Source organism: Xenia sp. Carnegie-2017, unplaced genomic scaffold (genome assembly GCF_021976095.1).
Source record: "Xenia sp. Carnegie-2017 unplaced genomic scaffold, XeniaSp_v1 HiC_scaffold_23, whole genome shotgun sequence".
Taxonomy (NCBI): domain Eukaryota; kingdom Metazoa; phylum Cnidaria; class Anthozoa; order Malacalcyonacea; family Xeniidae; genus Xenia; species Xenia sp. Carnegie-2017.
Window position 1 is genome coordinate 7,110,740 of NW_025813486.1, and position 23,126 is coordinate 7,133,865.

The 23,126-nt window shown below is 35.1% G+C and overlaps 3 protein-coding genes and 2 long non-coding RNA genes across 6 annotated transcripts in view; 2 read left to right on the forward strand and 3 right to left on the reverse strand.

Annotated features, from left to right (window-relative positions):
* LOC124449663 (serine/threonine-protein kinase/endoribonuclease IRE1-like) overlaps positions 1–23,126 on the reverse strand; it is a 91,346-nt gene that overhangs the window by 32,415 nt on the left and 35,805 nt on the right. The window lies entirely within an intron of this gene.
* On the reverse strand, positions 243–22,150 carry LOC124449673 (TNF receptor-associated factor 6-like). 2 transcript variants are annotated; one of them, XR_006949480.1, is made up of 9 exons: positions 21,927–22,150; positions 20,904–21,067; positions 19,927–19,978; positions 19,750–19,810; positions 18,515–18,679; positions 18,303–18,428; positions 16,293–16,436; positions 16,136–16,217; positions 16,017–16,061 (listed from the first exon to the last, which is right to left on the reverse strand). XR_006949480.1 is itself a non-coding variant. In XM_047000626.1 (7 exons), exons 2-7 carry the CDS (start codon positions 8,234–8,236, stop codon positions 610–612), a joined length of 1,245 nt encoding a protein of 414 aa, XP_046856582.1. In that variant the 5' UTR covers positions 8,237–8,262; positions 10,433–10,659; the 3' UTR covers positions 243–609. The 2 variants fall into 2 exon arrangements, 1 of the variants encoding a protein (XP_046856582.1); XM_047000626.1 differs by lacking the exons at positions 16,017–16,061; positions 16,136–16,217; positions 16,293–16,436; ... (4 more) ...; positions 20,904–21,067; positions 21,927–22,150 and adding exons at positions 243–1,233; positions 1,661–1,816; positions 2,027–2,191; ... (2 more) ...; positions 8,088–8,262; positions 10,433–10,659.
* Positions 9,456–14,180, forward strand: LOC124449735. Its single transcript, XR_006949554.1, has 3 exons — positions 9,456–9,526; positions 10,153–10,170; positions 14,170–14,180. It is a non-coding gene; the product is annotated as an uncharacterized LOC124449735 (long non-coding RNA).
* On the forward strand, positions 10,347–12,938 carry LOC124449750. The gene is made up of 3 exons (XR_006949569.1): positions 10,347–10,521; positions 11,197–11,243; positions 11,997–12,938. It is a non-coding gene; the product is annotated as an uncharacterized LOC124449750 (long non-coding RNA).
* On the reverse strand, positions 12,585–13,989 carry LOC124449689 (TNF receptor-associated factor 3-like). Its single transcript, XM_047000654.1, has 2 exons — positions 13,326–13,989; positions 12,585–12,864 (listed from the first exon to the last, which is right to left on the reverse strand). The coding sequence occupies exons 1-2, from the start codon at positions 13,594–13,596 to the stop codon at positions 12,620–12,622; spliced, it is 516 nt and encodes a 171-aa protein (XP_046856610.1). The 5' UTR covers positions 13,597–13,989; the 3' UTR covers positions 12,585–12,619.

A 23,126-nucleotide genomic window follows, 5' to 3' on the forward strand; every position in this document is an offset into this window, starting at 1 on the left:
AAACATTGGATAATCCTAAAATCGTCGTTGTTTTGAAAGAACTGTCGAGCTATGAAGATTTTTCATTGAACTATGATTTATCTATACATTCTTTACATTTTTTTAATTTGACTTTGAAGATGACTACCGCTAAGGTTGTCGAAACGTCAGTCAACAACAACAAAAACAGTCCTTCTCAGGACTATACCAGCCTGGACGATCTACATTTACAAATATGTAACGATACTCCCGGGTTCAAACCATTTACTTTATACATTCTTTATGAAAATGATGAAAATACAAAAATTCGTAATATTTAGAAAAGTTCACAAATCTGTGAAATGTGTTCACGATCTGGCAGCACTAACTCAGACAGTAAGCATGACAATGTTACCTCAGTTAGCTATCAGTCGAAATCGGTCAAACCGATCACACAGTAAGATAAAACCTTAAACGAACCAATTACACGAGAGCAATTAGACACCCTTATCGGTCCGGCCACTCCGCTTATCCGTCGAGATTATTCCAGATCGTCCACTGATCTGAAATAATCTTGGTCTAGAAGGGCACTTCAAGCAGACACAACAGCAAAACAGTAAAAAGTTATGTAGATGAGTTTGGATCATAAGATCAAAGTTCGCGAGCATTATGCGGTTCTTCCGGCAAGTCACCCCTCTCATCCAAACTCTCCCACATCCTTTGTGAAATTGTGGAAATAGCAGTAGCCTGACGCTCAAGGGAAGCTATTCGATTTTCCTCACCACGATTCTCAAGATTCTCAATCCTCCTTTCCAGACTATCAATACTCCTTTCCTGACTCTCAATCCTCCTTTCCTGACTCTCAATCATCCTTTCCTGACTTTCAATACTCCTTTCCTGACTCTCAATCCTCCTTTCCTGACTCTCAATCCTCCTTTCCTGACTCTCAATCCTCCTTTCCCGACTCTCAATACTCCTTTCCTGACTCTCAATCCTCATTTCCTGACTCTCAATCCTCATTTCCTGACTCTCAATCCTCCTTTCCTGACTCTCAATCCTCCTTTCCTGACTCTCAATCCTCCTTTCCAGGCCGGTAAGTTTTCCTGCTAGCATCACAAATTTTTCTGAGGGATTAGAACGAACAGCTGTGATTCGGTCACCCAAGTTTTGAGCAGCAGTGGTAAACTGTGGACGTTGTACATATCGTAGTAAGAGGCTCATATGATCAATTACGTTGTCGTTCATATGTTGTCGGATCTCCCTTCGTTCTAAAGTCTGTACAAGAAAAACAAAAACAACAGTGAAAAGATATTCTTATAACAAAATAATTCGCTGCCAGATATTTCAATCTAAACATGGTAACGATGTCATGTACCCTTATTAATCCTTTTCCCTCAAAACGTTTAATCATCAAAATAGTTGGAGAATAAACGAAAAATTACATCTTTCAACTGGACAACCAAAAAAAAACAAACAGAAAATTCAACCTCGAAAAACGGAAGAGGGCAAGGGTTCAAGAGAAACCGCTTTTTTAATACCTGAGCAAGTATAAATGATTTGTGAAAAACCATATCAATTCCATGAAATGTTAATGTTATATTCTTTGGAACTTTCAATAAAATTTAGTTTTTGGTTAAAGAATTTTGCAGATACGTTTCATCGTTGCAGACATGAAATTGTAAAATAGTTCAAGCATTCTTACTTTGTCATGTCTGCATCCAATAGCTTGAAATTCACAGTCAGTGGGCACTTCATCACAAATTGTACTTTCATGGTGCTCAATATCCTTCCTGGGTATCATTTGATTGCAATATTTACAAGTGACGAATGCATTTTCACACACATTTTCTTTGTGATCCTACATGGCAAAAAAAATAATACAAGGTAACGACTGTTTGGTGGATATAAAGTTCAATCTAATTTCTTAAAAGGCGTTAAAAAGGAGTTGATTCTTTTTGCCAAGTAAGAACATCAGTATACAGATGTATAATAAGATACACATTAAAACACAGACTATTTATCTCATCTCGCTGTGTTCCCTTGATCAATGGACAAATATTTTTCGTACCATAAGTGAAGCATACGGGACATCTTTACCACAATATTCACATTTCACATTTCGATATTCACATTCATTCTTCAAATGTTCATCAAGAAGAGAGCGAGGTAACTGAATGTTACATTGTTTATGTATACAGCTGGTGAGCGCATGCTCACAAACTTGAGAATGACCCTGAGAAAAAAAAACTTTATAAGTGAAAATGCCACACTTTTTTGATAAATTTCTCTGCCCAACTCACCTCCAATTCTTCATAGGCACCAAACCATTTGCATTTTTCAGAGGGACAATGTAAACGAATACTTTTCAACTCACGTTTTATGAAATTGTCCGGGAAAGCCTACATAGGTTTCATAGAAAGTCAACGATTCAAAAAGTAAGTTTTACATTAGTAGATACAGTGATGTATAGACTGGGTTTTGTCGTAATAAAGACAAGTGAAGTTCTTCGTGTAGAGCCTTCCGAAGCAATAATTGATACAGACGAAATAAAATTTCCCGCGTCAAAACTATAGAATATTTTCACATACGTTTTTCTTGCTTAATTTTTCTTGATCTTCAGGACATTTTGGATCAGGACCTCTACACATTGAGCAAATACGAAAGCATTTATCAAACGAAAACAAAAAAAATTGTGGGTAGGTGAAGAGATCTCAAAGGATGATTTTGAGTTAGCTGCTTGAACTTCGCCAAAATAATGAACAGAAATTTTAAGCTTTAAAATTTTCAGTGTCGCGTAGAATAATACATCCTTCTATTGCAAATCATCAACAGGCTCTTATAATTGGTATAAGTATGTGAATAATTACAATGACAGCACAACTCAAAGTACATGACATAGAGTTAATTTAGTAAATGGTTTGAGCCCGGGAGTATCGTTACATGTTTGTAAATGTCGATCGTCCAGGTTGGTATAGTCCTGAGAAGAACTGTTTTTGTTGTTGTTGACTGACGTTTTGACAACCTTAGCGATAATCCTCCTCAGAGTCAAATGAGGAGTAAACGTCAGTTTAGCCGTATTTGTTATCCGGTTCTTACGTCATTGTATTGCGTGTACAGGAAATGTGTATTGTCATTGTGAAGTGGTGTGAAGTGAAATATTTTTATTTTTAGTTGTGATGTGTGATTTAGGTGTGATGTTTTTAGTTGTAATGTGTGGGTGTCAATTGTGTATTGTCATTTTGAATTAGTGTGAAGTGTAATCTTTTTAGTTGATCGTTAGTTTGTAGTGTGAATAAGTCGTTTGTAAGGTGCCGGTAATTGCTGTGATCTGTTCAGGGAGGTTTGTTCCAAGTTGGTAAACCAACTTTCTAATGTAAGGCGTTGTCTATAGTCAGTACTGTAAGTAATGCATTTTGCCGAGTCCCAGTAAATGTTGTGCTTTGTGATTCGGTGATGTTCGGCAATGTGATTAGTTTGGTCTTGTTTCTTAGTAGCTCGTTTGCGTTCAGTAAGTTTTATGTTTAAGTTCCTGCCAGTTTCCCCGATAAAGGAGGCGTGGCAGTCGGAGCACTTTATTTTGTAAACTGCACCTTGTCGTTCGTTGGGTTGTTCTTTGTCCTTTATGTTCGTTAGTACTTGTCGTAACGTTGTGATTGGTTTATGTGCGACACGTATGTTGTATGGTCGTAAGATACGCGAGATAGTCTCAGACGTACCTTTGATGTAAGGTATCGTTGCTGTTGTCACTGAGTTGTTCGTTTCGTTGGGTTTGTAAGTGTTGCGTTTGATAAAGTCAGAGTTATAGTTGTTTTTGTCAAAAACACGTTTGAGATAGTTGTTTTCGTTGTGTAGAGCGTCCGGTGAATCACATATGATTTGTGCACGTCTTGTTAATGTTCTGATTGTGGTGGCTTTGTGTGATGTTCGGTTGTAAGATGATTGGTCTAGTAGTCGGTCAGTATGTGTTGGCTTGCGATAAACTGTTGTTCGTAGTTTTTGATTGTCATGTTTTACCAAACAGTCGAGAAAAGGAAGAGTTCCGCTCTCTTCGACATCTTTTGTAAATTGTATGTGGCTGTTCTGTTTGTTGATGTGAGTGTGAAAGTCATTAATCTCGTCTGCATGTAGTGCTGTGATTGTGCCATCTACGTAGCGAAACCAAAAAGGTAGTGCAAGTTTGTAAGTCGTGAGCGCCCGTTCCTCTATAGATTGCATTACAATTTCAGCAACTACAACAGAAACGGGTGAGCCCATTGCTGTTCCATGTAATTGTTTGTAGTGTGTACCTTTGTACTGGAAATAAGTCGAGGTGAGGCAGAGCTTCAGTAGCCCCATAATGCCTTCTGTCGGTAATGGCAGTACGTCCGTGGTGTAGGTAATGAGGGTTTTTGTACAAGTAAGTGCCAGATTAAGTGGAATACTGGTGAACAGTGATTTCACATCAAAAGACACTAGTATATAGTTGTCCGGTGTTTGTATAGTGCACAGTTTTTTAATGAAAGTTTCAGTGGATTGTAGCTTGTGTTTTGATTTGTTTGTAAGTGGTTGCAGTATGTCAGTCAAGTACTTTGAGATTTTGTAAGTAGGCGAACCAGAGAATGATACAATTGGTCGCATGGGTATTTGTGCTTTGTGAAGTTTTGGTAGTCCGTATAGTTTGGGTGTTCGTGGTACTGAACATCTGAGTCGATAGTAAATACGTCGTCTGTCGTTACAAGGGTGTCCATTTTGTTAAAGTAATCATTCCTGTCCATGACCACAGTCACGCGTCTTTTTTTTCTGCTGGTAAAATGACGATGTTGTTGTCGTGTTTTAGTCGTTTGAGTGCTTGTTGTTCGTTCTTTGTCAAGTTGCTGTCACGTATAGAGGATGATTGTAAAGTGGAGGCTATCCTGCTTCTGATCTCGTCTTTGAATGTCTCTGACAAGTCTCTTTGATACGCTAGGACAGCCTCGACACTTGATACTATCGTGTCAGTCGGGATTCGTCTAGGTGTTATGGAATGTTTTAGTCCGTAAGATAGTAGTTGCGTTTTAGTTTCATCTAATGAGCGGGATAAAAAATATTCCTCACCCAGAGACTTGTCAGAGACAACCAAAGACGAGATCAGAAGCAGGGTTGCCTCCACTTTACAATCGTCCTTTATACCTGAGAACAACTTGACAAAAGACGAACAACGAGCACTCAAACGACTAAAACACGACAACAACATCGTCATTTTACCAGCAGAAAAAAAAGACGCGTGACTGTGGTCATGGACAGGAATGATTACTTTAACAAAATGGACACCCTTGTTAACGACAGACAACGCATTTACTATCGACTCAGATGTTCAGTACCACGACCACCCAGACTATACGGACTACCAAAAGTCCACAAACCACAAATTCCCATGCAACCAATAGTATAATTCTCTGGTTCGCCAGCTTACGAACTTTCAAAGTACTTGACGGACATGCTGCAACCACTTACAAACAAATCAAAACACAAGCTACAATCCACTGAAACTTTCATTAAAAAACTGTGCACTATACAAATACCGGACGACTACATACTAGTGTCTTTTGATGTAAAATCACTGTTCACCAGTATTCCACTTAATCTGGCACTTACTTGTACAAAAACCCTCATTACCAACACCACGGACGTACTGCCATTACCGACAGAAGGCATTATAGGGCTACTGAAGCTCTGCCTCACCTCGACTTACTTCCAGTACAAAGGTACACACTACAAACAATTACATGGAACAGCAATGGGCTCACCCGTTTCTGTTGTAGTTGCTGAAATTGTAATGCAATCTATAGAGGAACGGGCGCTCACGACTTACAAACTTGCACTACCTTTTTGGTTTCGCTACGTAGATGACACAATCACAGCACTACATGTAAACGAGATTGATGACTTTCACACTCACATCAATAAACAGAACAGCCACATACAATTTACCAAAGATGTCGAAGAAAACGGAACTCTTCCTTTTCTCGACTGTTTGCTAAAACATGACAATCAAAAACTACGAACAACAGTTTATCGCAAGCCAACACATACTGACCGACTACTAGACCAATCATCTTACAACCGAACATCACACAAAGCCACCACAATCAGAACATTAACAAGACGTGCACAAATCATATGTGATTCACCGGACGCTCTACAAAACGAAAACAACTATCTCGAACGTGTTTTTGACAAAAACAACTGCAACTCTGACTTTATCAAACGCAACACTTACAAACCCAACGAACCCAACGAAACGAACAACTCAGTGACAACATCAACGATACCTTACATCAAAGGTACGTCTGAGACTATCTCGCGTATCTTACGACCATACAACATACGTGTCGCACATAAACCAATCACAATGTTACGACAAGTACTAACGAACATAAAGGACAAAGAAAAACCCAACGAACGACAAGGTTCAGTTTACAAAATAAACTACTTCGACTGCCACGCCTCCTTTATCGGGTAAACTGGCAGGAACTTAAACATAAGACTTACTGAACACAAACGAGCTACTAAGAAACAAGACAAAACTAATCACATTGCCGAACATCACCGAATCACAAAGCACAACATTGACTAGGACACGGAAAAATGCATTACTTACAGTACTGACAATAGACAACGGCTTACATTAGAAAGTTGGTATACCAACTTGGAACAAACCCCCCTGAACAGATAACAGCAATTACCGGCACCTTACAAACGACTTATTCACACTACAAACAAACGATCAACTAAAAACATTACACTTCACACTAATTCACAATGACAATACACAATTCCTGTACACGCAATACAATGACGTAAGAACCAGATAACAAATACGGCTAGCCTGATGTTTACTCCTCATTTGACTCTGAGGAGGATTACCGCTAAGGTTGTCGAAACGTCAGTCAACAACAAAAACAGTCCTTCTCAGGACTATACCAGCCTGGACGCTTGACATTTACAAACATGTATAGAGTTAATTTATATTTTTATCTGTAATACTAGAGTTTCATGTTTTTGGTTGGCGATTGATTCCTTTCACAAACCATTTCAACGTTATATACATCATCGAATGGTAAACATATACAAAAGCAGAATTTCCTTGTTAGTTTGATATTTGACTCTCCAGCATTAACACTGAGTATGTGAACAGAGCCCCTTTAGTAAAAACTTAGAAAGATCTATATATTCTTTTTAGGCTCTCCACCATTTTTTCCCAAGTGTCCATCAATTTTGTAATTGTGCAGGACAATAAAAGATGTTGCTCATTTCCGATTTCATTTAGGGTTGCAAACCCTAGCTATCATTAAAGTTGTATTGTTGTAACGCGACCATCAGTATCAAGTATCAACTGGTAAATTACGTAAGCGCTGAAATTTTTTGCTTTTATATTGATACGCCTAGTTTGGTGCTTTCTATGCGTGATCAGGTTTTTTGACCGCCAATGTATTCCACTCGTTGGTGTAGAGTAGTGTGTTGAGTGTTTTGAGACAGTTTTGTAATTCAGAGTTCGATTGAGAAAGTAAGAGCAGGTCGTTTTCATGTAGTAAACAGTTCAATTTTGTTTTTGCAACTCTCACAGGGGCGCACGAACTATTAAATGCACTGGGTATATAATTGATGAACATGTTGAACGGCTAGAGACGAAGTTACATTCCAGTTTGACACCTATGTGACACTTTAAACAAGGAGTACTTCCTGTTTGCGTTTTGTTGAAAATTCAATCGAGGCGCACATAATTAACATGAGGTGTATGATATGAGTTGACTGATGTTGGCAAAACATTGAATATATGAGACGACTTTGAAATTTATCCTACGATATCGGAATATAGGAGACCACATTGGGATACGTGATAAAGCATTGATCGAGATATGTCACTCGGCATTAGGATAAGCAACAATAATGTTTCTGTGATAAGTGCAAATAAGCAGTCACAAAAAAGATTTGACTCGTCTCCAATCCCTATGAGCTTGGTAGCTCAACGGGTAGAGCGGCGGACTACTATCCCGAGAGTGCAAGTTCAAATCTCGTCCAAGTCACATGTTTTGCATGTGCATATAAAATAAACCGTGTTAGGATTAATATATAAAAAGGTTGTAAACTTAAACAATAAAATGTCTTACCCGAGCAGGATGTCAAAACAAGCTTGACAAAACAAGTGTCCACAAGAGGAGGTTTGGATTGGGTTGACCACGAGAAGATTACAGTAACCACAAAAATACCTTGAGTGAATTTTTTCTCGATCTTCATCATGTATTTTGATTCCTGGCATCTTGGATGTGGGTAAATCTCTTCACACTTTAGAGATAAATGAATAATTATAGTTGAGAATTTGCACAACTGGAAGAAGATCGATTAATTTTCATTTAAATTACGCAAATTAGTTACTAAAAGAACTAGTGTTTTTTAAACACCTTGTGTTCAAACGAATTTCCTTATTATGTCAGTATTCGATCAACTCGTAACTCCATCAATTTACCGTAGTTTCGAGAGTAATGTTTACAAACGAACTGTAGTCGCGGGGGATATTTTTTTTACGCCTCAGTGCTATTAGATTATAATCATTGCTGGAGGAGTTAATAAACACAAAAAATTTGTTGATGTTCTTTTGGACTGCGGTCTGCGTGAGGGAGCGTTACTGTCACAATTAGTTGCCTGACAAAAGTTGATAATTTTTGAATCCCCTAAAAATGCGTCGTATTTTCATCGTTTTATCAATATGATTATATTTGTTGGAAGTGAACCTGTTTTTGTCAGAGAAATTTTTTGACGGTTTAAACACAGAATAGATACACAATTATGTATCCATTCTGTGGTTTAAAGCTCGGCAAATATTTGACAAGTTGATGATATTGTGATATTAACCTGATATTATGTGCTAAACCAGAAACACGTGTTTGCACTTAGCACTCATTATAAATACAATTGTCGCGAGCGGCATAATTCGGCCTTAAGTACATATCTTTATGATATCTTCTCTTGCCGCCATTGTAGAAAAGGGAAGGAACAATGGGAAAATTTGTACAGAGTGTTTAAAATATCAATGAATTGTTGTATGTTAAATAGTTTACTCAAATTAGTATGTATTAAAAACCATGACCAGCCAACAATTTAAAAAAAATACAGTATAAAACAAATTCCGAAAAAAACAAGACATCTTGAGAGCACAAAATATGATTCAGAACAAGACGAGAAGTGAACTGCTAATTTTTCGGAGTCGAATATTTACAGTTCACTTCTCGTCTTGTTTTGATTCATATTTTGCAATCTCAAGATGTCTTGTTTTTTTCGGAAATTTGTTTTATACTATAATATGTATTATCATTGTAACATATTATCCCTATTATAATCTTGTATTGTACTTAATACATCATACTATGTTTAATTAATAGGGTTTAATAATCAAATTATAGTAATAATAGCAATATAGCGGTGATGATACAAAGATTTTACATGTAAATTTTGTATTTTAATATAAGTCACACGTGGGCATGTTTTCCCATAACAAAGAACTATAATCAAAAGCCACAAAGAACTATAAAAACACAGCATAAATAAAAATGTAAATGTTTCAATTTTCAAGTCAACAGTGATAATGAGCTATACCCGCATGCTTTCATGCACTGTAAAAATCTATACAAACATTAACAATGTCGCTTTTCAAACGCTACATAAACAATATGAAAGCAGCGGCAAGAAATAAACTCTCACAAAACACAACAACCGGCTGAGTTGGTTTCAAAAGTCCATTTATTTCGTATACACGGTACACATTTCAAGACACAGCAGCAATGATATGTGTCTGTCCTAACATAACATTATATACCTCAAGTGAGTTTGCTAAGTTCTTAAAGGTTGCGTGATAACTTCCTTGATTGTGTGTACTAACTATAGCAATTGATATGGTAATCAACTGTTTTGTGTATATTCTCAATCTGTCCTGTGATTTTAAACAATTAACAGCTTTCTTGTCTAGACGCTGAAATTCATTGTTTGTGTTACAGTAGCGAAGCTGACGGCAACTTTTACTCGTACTATGCAAATTTTTTGACAAAATTATCGTTTACATTTTTAGAAAATAATTCCACGCATTATTTTTCGCTTGAACGAACACAAAGAATTTACTTCGATGCACGCTCAATTCAACTAATTCGATAAGATAATGGTGCTAATCACAATATAGCTGAGATAAATACCGATGTACTTGTTTGTACGTAATTACAATTTACACATTGCCATGCTTTACCACAACAAATAAATAGTTAATCAAGGCCTCAAAAGAATCATTAAACTCAGCTTAGATAAACAATACAAACGTGATAATGATAAAACCAACATGATTATAATGAGCTAAATCCTAATCCTTTCATTCACAGAACTAATCGATACAAACATTGGTAAAAATATCGCCTTATAAACGAACAACAAATAGTATGAACGCAGCGACAAGCAATATAAACACGCTTACCCTCTCACAAAACAACAGGCGGAGTAGATATCGATATTAATGAGATTTCAAAGTCCTTGTTTACTTCGTACATTTAAAGACGCGGCATGGTAAGTCGGTCGCGTGTAGACTTTTTTCATGCTATTAATAATTGATACAGTTTAACCTTTCATTAAATGCTGAGGTTAACTTCTGCGGTTTATTGTATAAACATACAAATATAAAGGAGCTCTCTGTGGGGCTGTCAAAGACTAAGTAGGTGCAATCAATTGGATCCGCCCCTAAGTGCGCCCAATCACATCAAGTCGTGAATGCACGTGAAACTCGTCATAAAAGTGCATGTTTTTTTCACGTGCCTTAACCGTGTCAAAATTGAATCTCCTATTCTCCGGAAACGGGAAATGGCTCATTGAAGTTATATTTTGTATTCGAACTTTCCTGTTTGTACAAAAATTACATATAACGCAAAACTTTTGGTTGAGGGAGGAAAGGGGTGTGTAACATTTGTTGCTATCACACCATTTATAATCAATCAAACCCAGTCTCTTCGTTAAATTAACTCAATACGCTAATTGTGAAAACACCTTCAAATTGACTCTATAAGTCAATTTGAAACGTCCATTCAACAGGCCTGGTGACTTGCCTGCCTGGTCGCAACCACGCAACCTATCATTTACCACAATCTACTATCCCGCGAAGTTTTGGATATCTTCAATCGTTTAGTGTAAAGTGTATGCTCTTCTCATTGAATTTTTTTTTAATTCAATTTAAACTTTAATATTAAGTTGCGTGGTTCGCATTATTGCTGAAATGAAAGAAAACAATGATATTGGTAAGTAATTTTACACATTATACTTAAGTTATAAAATTACAAATACTGAAATACATAGGCCAATCCAGTGGCTAATTTATATATTGAAGGCTATGTTAGCTTTTAGGAGACCTATACTTTTGCTTGCTTTTTGAAAAGATAAACAAGAGCGCTTATCTATTCCCTTTTTGGTCATAAATGCATCTTAATGAGCAAACATCAACTCTAGTACACTATTTTACAGATAGAAATTACTATACTAAACTAACATTTGCATGCACATATGAGTGATATGATTTAGCTTAGTTAGCTACACCCTACTGACAGGAACAGTCCACAAGTTAAGGTAACCTTGAATGAATATTGATTGTAAGAAACAAATAAGCTTCAAGTTTGTCCAAAAGACTTATATTTTGAAAAAGAAAGTTCTTTCAAGTTAACTTGAATAGCTGCCAGTATCATATTGCTGTCATCACCTGCAAAATACATGTCAATCTGATGTTGTACATATTTTTTCTTTGACAAGTTAAATTATAACAATTTACATATGTAAGTGTGTACAAGACTTTGCATCTGGCAAGTTAAACTGTAAACTGTTTACCATCAAAAACAAGGGTATTTTCATGTTCAATGTAAAAATTATATAGTTGGACTAAAACCTTTGGCATGGTTACTTTCCTGTTCCTCAGTATGTTTTTCTCTATGCTCGTTTATTTGTAAAGTTTGTCAATTAGTAATTACAATATTTTGACTTGTTAATGTTATTTTTTATAGATTTTGATGTACCAGAAATAGATGATACAGAATGTGTTGATGTATCTTCCAAAAAATTTGTGGGTTCATCAAATATTTATTGCAAATGAAATGTGAGAAGTGTCAAAGCATCCTAGAGTCATAATGATTGTGCCCAACAGTGATATAGCAATCTCAATAGTTTGGGAAGCTGGTATTGATTTGAGTGCTTGTTTTGCCATGCTAAGTTCTTAAAATAATTGTTTCTTCTGGATTAAAACATGCAATTGGCAGCCAGTAAATTGCATTTTGTGACCAATAGGATTGACGATATGGCAAATGGCAGCCAGTAAACTAATTAAATATACAGCAGCCAATTGCACAGCGAAGTGGCCCTACTGTTGTATATTCCTTTACTGTGGATATGCTGGCCAGAAGAAAACAAAAAAAAAAAACTTATGTAAACAATTTGAGTGCTTTACAAAAAATAGCGTTTTGTATAGACAACTGAAAATTACGTGAAAGAGCTAGGAAAGTTGTTTGCAACATGTTTAGCTTGGGCTGCATTTGCCTAAGTAGAAAGCTAATTTAAGATTGATAAAGAATTGAGATAGTTTCAGTGTCTAAGAAAGAGAAGCAGGAGCGAGTGTATTTAGATTTTTTGTTCATTCAACAACTAACTTAATGAACATTGTATCATACTTAATGAACGGAAGATTGCTTAAACTCTCTATCGGCCAAATTAGAACTGGCAATCCAAATAGATTCAAATCAGACCATGGTCGCTGAAATAAGGAACTTCGAGGATCTGAATGAAAAGCATCAATCATGTGATTACCATTTCCTTGAGCTATAAACATCATTGTGATCTTCTTTCGAAATGGCCATGTTTGTAGAGCATCGTAATCACCTAGAAATAATATCATACACAATATAAATTTTTATAATAATATAAGTCTTAATAAATCCCAAGGCATATCTTTCTCTTCTATCGTCATTTATTTTCGTACATGATCAAAAAAACTAAATAGTATCACATCACACAAACAAACAATTGTAAGCTTTAGTCTGCTTTTCTGTGAATTGAAAATAAAAATATTTGGCTTTATATTCTTCATACCATGTTCAACATTATTCAACAACTTGTTCCAACGAGACATGTAACTTGTAATCCTATCTATTCCAAAAAGCACAGCGAGTCACGTGACGTATTTTGTACTCTTAGATATTATGCCTCTGGAGCAGTCAAATTACATGATCTCAATTATAACGCAATTTTTGCCATCATCTTGGACAGCCTATTTTATACCTGTAAAAATCCACTTAAAAATTTTGAGGCAGCTTAAGTAGAAACTGTTAAAATAGCTTTACCTTTCATGATAACAAAGAACAAAGATAAATGTGTTTCCTTTCCAAAAACATCACCATTCATATAGATCTTAGCACACATCTTGTAACCATATTGAAAACTGTAGAATGGTGGACTGTACCAGGCATTCTTAACACCATTAATGGCGTCCTGTCTCTTCTTATAGAAGTTGTCTATTTTCCAAAGTAACGTACCATTGTGGCTGTGTTTTACCTGATTTGATCCCAGTGCGCGCTCTTCACGTTGCGCTTCAAGGTTCGTAATGTTCACCATGTTTCTCACTATTGATTCGTCTATTTGATCTAAACGCTTACGAAACCGTTGTATAATGGAAGAATCGTCTCTCGCTTGTCGCTCAAGAGTTGAAATTCTTTCACGCAACAAGGAAACCTCTTGGGACAACTGGGTGTTATAACTATTGCTACTACCACGACCCTCGAGACACTCAATTCTTTATTCCAGAACTGTAATTTTGCCATCTAACATCTGGACATACTACGAAGTTACCAAGCAGTATAACAAATGCCATAACATATCGTAACAAGAGGCTCACGTGATTAATTGGAGTGTCATTCATATGTTGTCTGATCTCCTTTCGTTTTAAAGTCTGTGAAGTGAGAAAAAGATACAGCCAGCACATTCTTTTAACAAAATATTTGATGCTATTTACTGGTAATTTCATTTCAATCTTTATGTATGACTAAGACATTATGTATCATAATAAATCTCGTTACTTAACTTATATTTTATTTATATAAAAAGTAAACGAGAAATTTTTTTTTGCCACGTCTAAGCCTTTCCCAGTCCCCCCAGTCTCCATATACGTGTAAAGTAAGGAGTACAAAGTACGTTGATACTTCAGATTGAATTATATTTACTGCAACTTGCTTATCGGGAAAGCTCTAGCTCCTTAGCTTGGGTAAACCATCAAGTGTATCTTAATAATCATATGTTCTGAATTTATAAATTTGTAAATGGGTGAATATATAAATGTGTACTTCATGTAAACCTGATGCAGATGCATTGAACTACAAAGTCAACGTTATTAACTTTGTTTGTTTTAAATTTTAAAACTTCTAAGCATTTTTATACCATACTATCATCTCAAGGGTTTTTGACGTAAAATCTTTTTATGCAAAGAACAAATGCAAGATTGTCGGTGGGAGCTACTACGCATCTACTACTGCTGACATAAAATTATAAATCAGTTCAAACATTCTTACTTTATCATGGTTGCATCCAATGGCTTGAAATTCACATTTCGTCGGCACTTCATCACAAGTTGTACTTTCATGATGTTCGATATCTTTTCTTGGTATCATTTGAATACAATACTTACAAACCACTCGATAATTTTCTCACATTATTTCTTGGTGCTTCTATCTGTTAAAAGAAAATAAAAACAACATTTTAGTGCATAGATTTGCGTCGGATGATCAACAAAGGAAAGTTCTATCTAACTAGCTTAGCCACAATGACGAAACAGAACACAACCTACATCTTTTATGCAATAACTGTACTAACTTTTCTTAATGTGCCATAGGTCAAAATAATGTGTTATTTGATTCAGATTCTCACGCATGTGCTTCTGTATTGATTTGTGGCAGTCTGTCACCATGGTAGAAATATCGAGTTTACAGTTCAGCATGTAATCCATACATCTTTGAAAACAAATGTATTCCATGGCTGGACTACTTCCCGCCTCGTTTCTCTAAAATAATAATTGTGATTTAAACAGAAAAATATTTACATGTGTCCTAAGTTAAAGTTAACAAAGTTGTATCCCTGCCTTCCTGAGTTAGCTTTACACTGCATCTCTCAAAATGTAGCAGAGACTATTGCCTCTAGACAATTTGTGTCTAAAATATATAGGTTGGAAATATGAGAAGGCATACTTCCCATTACAAAAACCTCTCGAACAAAATCCCACCATCATACATTAGCCATAATAAGCAGGAGGGTGGGGTAAATATAGCCACCCTCAATGTGTCATAAAAAGTAGGGGGTGGGGTAAATATAGCCACCCTCAATGTGTCATACAAAGTAGGTCAATAAGACATACTTGAATTAGTTCAAAATGGAGAATCATGGGCACAGAGCAACAAAATATTGTGTAAGCACAATATTTTGCAAAATGGCCCATGCTGTCATGTCTGCCATCTCCTGCAATGACCACTGTTTTATTCTGCTTCTTCATTGTTTCCAACATGGCCAGCTTCTATTTCCTCCAATGGATCCTGACCATTGGGAAAAGCAATTCCTGACAAAGAAATATTAAATGAAAATAAAAAAGCATAACTTCAAACCTTGAGAATCAGGAAAATCAAAACAACCCATTTACCCTTTGATGTTTGAAGAATGTGGTCAAAGATATGCCTTGAAGACCCATGTGTGTGAATACTCAAAGTACTTTGCTAGCAGAAGCTCCAGACAATAAAATGGCAAATGAGAGGAGAAAGTTTCTCATTAGAATACGGGAACCTGGCAGGAATGATTGTAACTTCCAGTTGTGCACTCCATTTTTACAACTAGGGTTGCCACATGACGTGCTTGTTTCAGCCATAGTACCATCTTTTGATAGTTCAACTATTGGGTTATCAGTACCACATGATGGGCATACTTTAAACAGGTTAAACAGCTGTGGCAAGGTAACAATAAACTTTAGTTATTTCCTGAGGTTGCTTTCTTCTTTGTTCACCTTGATTGTTAGAACAATACATGTATATATTATATTTTGTCTGTTGAGAGACACAAATAAAATGATTGATAACACTGGAAGACTAAATAATGCATATGTACAGCACAATCATACTTTTTTGACTGGTTTGTTTCATCTTCAGATTCTAGCTCTTCACTTTGGGAAGAATCTGTTTCAATGTCATAGTTGTCACAACCTATGGACCATATTTATATGTTAATAAAATTTGTGGTATATAATTTCAGCTATTAGCATTGAAATCAAACTTCACCTTCATTTTCCATCTCACTACCAATGTCAATATCCATATCCATGTTATCATCATCACTACCATCCTGCTTTTCTTCCTCATTCTGATTGTCCACCTTGACACATTTTACTACTGTTCCAACCAGTTTACGTAATTTCTTTTTTTCTATGAAATCATGATATACACAGGTGTTACAATACTCATATTTACAGACCTGCCAATTCTCCCGGTTTCGCCGGGAGACTCCCGCTTTTGCTGCATTTTTCCCGACCTCCCGACAAAGATACTAAATCTCCCGGTTTTTTTAAAGCTTAGGCTTTTATAAGTTTGTTGGCATTTTTATTCATCGCATGGAAAGAAATACTCGATGAATAGCATTCAAAACATAACGTATTGTAGCCGCGGTGCACCGGGAACTGGGCATGACATTCATTTTCGTTTTTTCGTATAATTATTTAACACAAAAGGGCTGCCAGTTAAAATTTTTGTCCATAACACTTGAGGTAATCATTGCCATTTGCCTAATAAATCAATCTAAAAATATGTCGTATACAAGAATAGAAATCTCCAGTTTTTTTGCCAGATCTCCCGGTTTTTCTGCATTAATCTCAAGGTTTTGTAGTCCTTGGGGTTGGCAGGTCTGTATTTAAGTAATTCAATTGCAGGGCAATTCCACGTGACTGACGTTACATTTGAAGGATTTGTTGATGCGAAAAACCTTTATTAATTCTTTGTTATAATATTTCACCCTTCCATTTTTATATGAAATTTTACTTACTATACCCTGTATCTGTTGTCTACATCAAACTAAACTAAATTTAAGTTTTGCTACTGTCTTCGGCATTAAAGTGGCTGTGACTGATGTTACATAAAATGGACAAGACCTTTTAGCACCCAAATTTAATCAAATTTTGTCTGGAAACGTAAAAAGATTAAGTTTTCAATCATTGTTTATCAAATTCATAACATCTATTAATATAATAAATTTATATACAGAAACTCACTTTCTAAGACAAGGGGGGTGCAGCAATGAAAAACAATGTGACTGATGTTACGTGACTGACGTTACAAAACTGTCATTGTCAAATCATAAATTACAATGGTCACCAAAAGCATGATCAGTCTACCTCACTCACACTTTAAACATTTTTTTACATGATAAACACTGTTTCATCATTCAATATTGAGGTAGTTGAAATCTGAGAAATCATAGTGGTCTATAGACCTACTATATCGATGATTAAACATAACGCAAAAACAAACACAAATACAATTTTACTTAGCGTTTTGGTCAGCAGTTATGAACTGAATATGCATGGACTTTATCTAATTCATATGTACTAAATTTTATCATGATTTGCGTGATTTAAAGCTTTTCTATGGTGTGACTGACGTTACATGTGACTGACGTTACAAGTTTTAACACTTGTCATATTGGAGACAGAACTATATTTTTTTTATCTTCTTAGCTTTTATTGCTTGTAAGAGTATAAATTTATAATGCAAAGTGTCTTTTAGAAATTCTATTAAGTAATTTTCTAAAGAAGATAAAAATTATATTCATTTTGTGACTGACGTTACATATTACAGGCACCTCAATGGATGAGTGTTATTATGTTACATATACGTGGTAACCTAGATTTAAACATATCCTATCACATCTTAAGACTTATTCAATTGATTGTTGTTGAAATCAACCTTCTCAGTAACATTTAACACTCAAAATTTTTATCCCTAAATGTCGTCCATATTGTGACCGCATAATTATTGAGTTGAGGCCACCAATTATCATGCCTACAAAATTCTCAGAATTGATTTTTTTAAGCCCAAGCTTAAATTTCTATGCACTTAAGGTCATTATCTATAACTATTGATATGTTTTTCACAAAGAACTATAATAAGAGTTTTCTCTTATGTTTTGTCTATGTTGTGGAATTGCCCTGCAGCCATGTATCTATTTAAATGACATAGAGACACCACAAGAATATATGTTCTTGAAGAAACCAAATTGAATGTAATGAAACAATTTACCTTCAGTAAGTTGTTGGATAATAGCATTCTTGCTTTCTATCGTTCGCTTCAATTGCCTCGTGTTTTCTTTGTATTGAACACATTGCCTGCAGTATTCTTCTTCAATTTGGCAAAACCCATTCTGAACTTACAAAAAAAGATATAATCTTTAGATCTTACAATCTACTAGTGTAAAAAGTCTTTTGAATAAATTATTGGAATAAATTCAATACCTGTACTTCTGCTTGTACTGCAATTGTTTGAACTTGCAAGACATCATCAACAAATTCAACATCAGTATCACTGTCTTCCAAAGAGGTTGCACTTTCAGCTCCAAAAGTGTGTTGACTAGAAGAGCAAGGACCTGCTTATGTGCTAGACAAAATATCTCTAACAACCTACAACAAAATACAATATGGTATCGACTGCAAAAATTAAATTTCATCACGAATTTAAAACGAGCTTCCTTCAATCGTGACTAAAACACCACACGAGTACATACGAGTACATACGACTGACATACGAGTACATACGACTGACATACGAGTACATGTGAGTACATACGAGTACATACGAGTACATACGAGTGAGATACGACTATATACTTGTCACAAACGAGAAATAGCACAATTTCTTCAATAATACAATGATATTTGCATTCACATTTGCTTGTATTTGTCTGGACTCTGGGGCAACAATTTGATGGATTTAAATGTTGAAAAGGTATTTTATTCGCATAATACATTCATTTGTATGTTTCAGTTAATTTGGTGTCTGTTGTGCGCAATGTCTTAAGTATTTATGATACTGATTTTGCAGTTCAAAGACTAAATTACATCAGCTAGAACTTTGAAAAAATTAAAAGTAATCAGAAATTGTACGCATAATATGACACAAATACGTAACACAGTGCAACTGTCACTTTAATAATTCAAATATATATAAGGGGCATTTATTTCCTATAGCACGTTTGCAAGGCATTATTTATACCTTGTATATTAAATCGCTTTCATAAATATGTATTTCCTAGGTGAAAGTGTGTCAAAAAGCGCTCAATTACTGGAAAATCGCATCGACAAAATACATATAGTTTGTTTTTTGTACGAAAGTTTATTTTATGGCAACTCCAACGCAAGACTACCGTTGTTGATACATTTAAACCATTTAATAGATTAAGACATTGCGCACAACGGACGCTGTGGCACCTGGATGGCTTAGTGATACAGTAAGTCAAGTGATTAAACACTCTACAGCTTACATATGATTATCATGCATCAGAGACAAATGTTGAAATGGTAAATGTGCCTGATTGTTATAGGTTATCAACGCTTTCTTATGGAAACTTTCATGTGAATATCCTGGTGTCCTACCAGCAGAATCATTTGTATGTCAGTTGGTGCAAGGAGGATATAGTACACGTCAACTGTGGGCAGATCAAAATTTCATGGCAATTGACAAAATAATATACCTCTCAATATGTCTGGAAGCCATTGGTCACTTTTGGTAAATACAATATGAATGCAACATAGCTAAGACAAGAAGACAAATTTTTATTACTGTATATATTTACAAGCAACAGGAAAAATGGGGAATTTCAGCCACCTAGTAGATTGAACTGTTAAAACTTTGAAATATTTCCACCTACCTCATTCTTGCTCAATTTTTCCTGATCTTCAGGACATTTTGGATTAGGACCACTACAAATGAAAGGAATATAAAAGCTGTTAAAAAATGGTGAATTTCAAACAATGTGGTAACCTGTTCCACAGTTGGTGCCTAGAGGAAAAGGGAGCAAAATTCATTCATGCATGTCTGACAAATTTACCTCTCTTTAAAATCAGTTGTTATTTTGAGCAAGATTAGGCAACTGTTTCTACTTTCTAACTATCACGTCAAAAAACCCAAATAACAATTTTGAGGCACTACTTAAACTAACATGATATCAAGAATTTTGCATAGAAATTGAAATTGCAGTTATGTATAATAAAATAGGAAAAAATTTAGGATAAAAATCCTTAATGTGGCAAACTTTCTCCTTAGCTGGTTTTTATTTCATTTGGTACAAGATTTGCTAAAACCTCTTGAGTTAAAAATTATCTTACATTGAGATTTGTGATACAACATTGAGATATGTGTTACAACATTGGGAAATGTGGTACAACATTGAAATATGTGTTACAACATTGGGATATTTATTCCAAAGCCAACATCAGAGAATAACATAGCTATACCTAGTATCCTGAAGGTGCGAGTTCAAATCTCTTCCAGGTCACATGTTTTTCATGTGCATATAAACTGTGTCAGGATTAATATTATCTTACATTGACATATGTGATACAACATTGAGATATGAGATATAACAAAGAGATACATATATGGGAATCTCTATTTATTTCAATATTCTAACAGCATTTCTTTAGGAATTATGTTCAATAAATGTTCCCATAGAGCCCAAACAGGATACAACATTCAGATATATTATACAACATTGAGATAAGTGATAGGATATTGCAATCAGAGCATCATTGAAATTGTAAATATGACAAGTACCATCTTTAATGCTCATATCATTTCAAAGATGATTTGGAGAAAATTTAACTTAAGAATTTAAGTTTATCTAACCCAAGCAAGATGTCGATACAAGATTTACAAAACAAGTGTCCACACGAAGTCTGTAAAGGATTAACAAGGAGGTAATGACAATAACTACATATAAATTTTGAATCCATATTTTCACGATCTGCATCGCTGATCTTGATTCCAGGCATTGTTGACACTGGTGAAATCTGTTTTTCAAAGAAAACATACTCAAACAAAAATATTTTGATAGTTTATCAGGCACGAGTGAATCGTTGTAAGAAAAACGCTTTTTTTAAATCAAGGATATAAATATAATAATAAAATGAAACATTACCCACGCATCTCTCATTTGAATAAATTATGCGTAATATTACATATCCCCATAAATTTCCCTGAATAGCACACGTGAGAACGCTGTTGTTGCTTTGGTTTGTAAAAAGATGAAAAATTAAACCATTATAAGAAAGAAAATATATCTATCTCATTTGACAGATTGTATAAATGACATGGCTGGCCGTAATTCAAACTCGGTTAGCCCTCACATTTGACATGATTTCGGCATTCGTCTTCATAAGCTCTACAAATTGTAATTTTTACAAGATTGTACATGAAGGATTGTCGGAAGTATAACCATGAAAAATAAAGATCCGATGTCGGATGGGATCCCTAACCATTGCGTATTTTATACTATATAAGCCATGCTCGTATTCATGAATAATCGTTCGTGAAGTTTATCGTGTTTCAGAGAATAGACTCATAAAAAAGCCCAGATAGTCTGATATTTTGGTAAAGCACAAATATTGACACTCCGTATAAAGTAAACAGCATTTTATTCTAAGCATTTCAACGAGTGTTATATATTACATATCTCATAATCAGTAGAATATGTGGTAGTATGTAAGACTAGAAGGAAACGTTTAGAATAAATGTTTACTTTATATGAAGTGTAAAATACTTTTTTGCAGTGGTAATACTGATGCTATTCCAACTCTATCGAATTTGAGATTGTAATCATTGTATAATTCAAGCAAAGTAAGCATAACTGAAGATAAAAACATTTCTTACCTTCAGGGCAAGTGGTTTATATATTGTTTATATTTTGACGTCGTTTACATAATGTTTATATCCTCGTTTGTTCAGTCGACCACTTTGTAATGACACGAGATCATTTAACTGACTGTAAAAGATCGTTGAGAGAAGCCTTTAAAAAAACAAACGCAATCCTTGCTGCTCTCATTTGTATTTTCATACACACCGACAACGCTCCCACAAAGAGCGTATGAATGAATGATGTAAGCGAATGAACGAATGATATATTAAATGTCATATGATTTTCGGCACTTGAACAAGCATATGCCAATCATGTGAAGAGCAGATGAACAACGCATGGTTTTTGACATACCGAATACATAAGATTAGCACAACTTTATATAAGAGTAAATTTAGTGAATAATAAGGTCTAATTTCAAAATTTGATACCGTACGGGCAATTTCTTGGAATAAAAATATTATATTTATACGGTAAATTCAAATATTTCTGTGAAGAATTAAGAAAGCCTGAAGATTTATCTCAATTTTTTATGACATTTTGATAAACGTCAAGTCCAAGCTTACATCGGCAAGATATTTATCAGAGACGAGTTTTATTCTTATCCAAATGAAATAACTAATTCTGACTGAATGTAAACTATGGTGTGGATATATTGATACATTTATGTACATCGTGGAGGCAGTGAATGAGTTTTACATACTCAACTTGCTTGCCAGATCACCATTTTCCTCAAAAAGTCGTCATATATAAAATGTCGATATTATCATCGCGGTTTATAAGATTATCATTGACATCTAAGTTTTCTATACATCGACTAGAAAATCAGATAAATCATTGGGAGTTTAGTATCGAACTTTCACGCGCTTTAATCGTCAGGATTTGTTAGCTGAGAGTAAGCCAGATTCCTCTGGTTTGGGTTCTGCACCATCCCCATATTATCCACTTACCATTTCATTGCAAGCAGGGCTGAAAGTAACAGCCTGCCATGTAGCAAAAGTACAATTGGAAGCACTTTTTACGTTATTAATTTTTGACATTAATTTCACTGGCAGTATATTGTGAACTGATATTATCTTCTTTTATCTTATTGTATAGAAACTCTTATCACGAATGAATATTATACTTGAATAAAGTCCTCGGACAAATGATCAAGAATGGATAATCAAGTCCTCCGAACAATAATCAAGAAAGGACATTCTGAATAAAATCCTTAA

Excerpts from the sequence above, each read along its gene's own strand:
- LOC124449689 (XM_047000654.1), bottom strand. The coding sequence starts at position 13,596 with ATGGTGAACATTACGAACCTTGAAGCGCAACGTGAAGAGCGCGCACTG. Across the intron at positions 12,865-13,325 it reads GTTCTTTGTTATCATGAAAG|GTGATTACGATGCTCTACAA; the intron begins GTAAAGCTATTT and ends TATTATTTCTAG.
- LOC124449673 (XM_047000626.1), bottom strand. The coding sequence starts at position 8,236 with ATGCCAGGAATCAAAATACATGATGAAGATCGAGAAAAAATTCACTCA. Across the intron at positions 2,599-8,087 it reads TGTTTTGACATCCTGCTCGG|AGGTCCTGATCCAAAATGTC; the intron begins GTAAGACATTTT and ends CTCAATGTGTAG. Across the intron at positions 1,817-2,026 it reads TCCCGTATGCTTCACTTATG|GATCACAAAGAAAATGTGTG; the intron begins GTACGAAAAATA and ends TTTGCCATGTAG.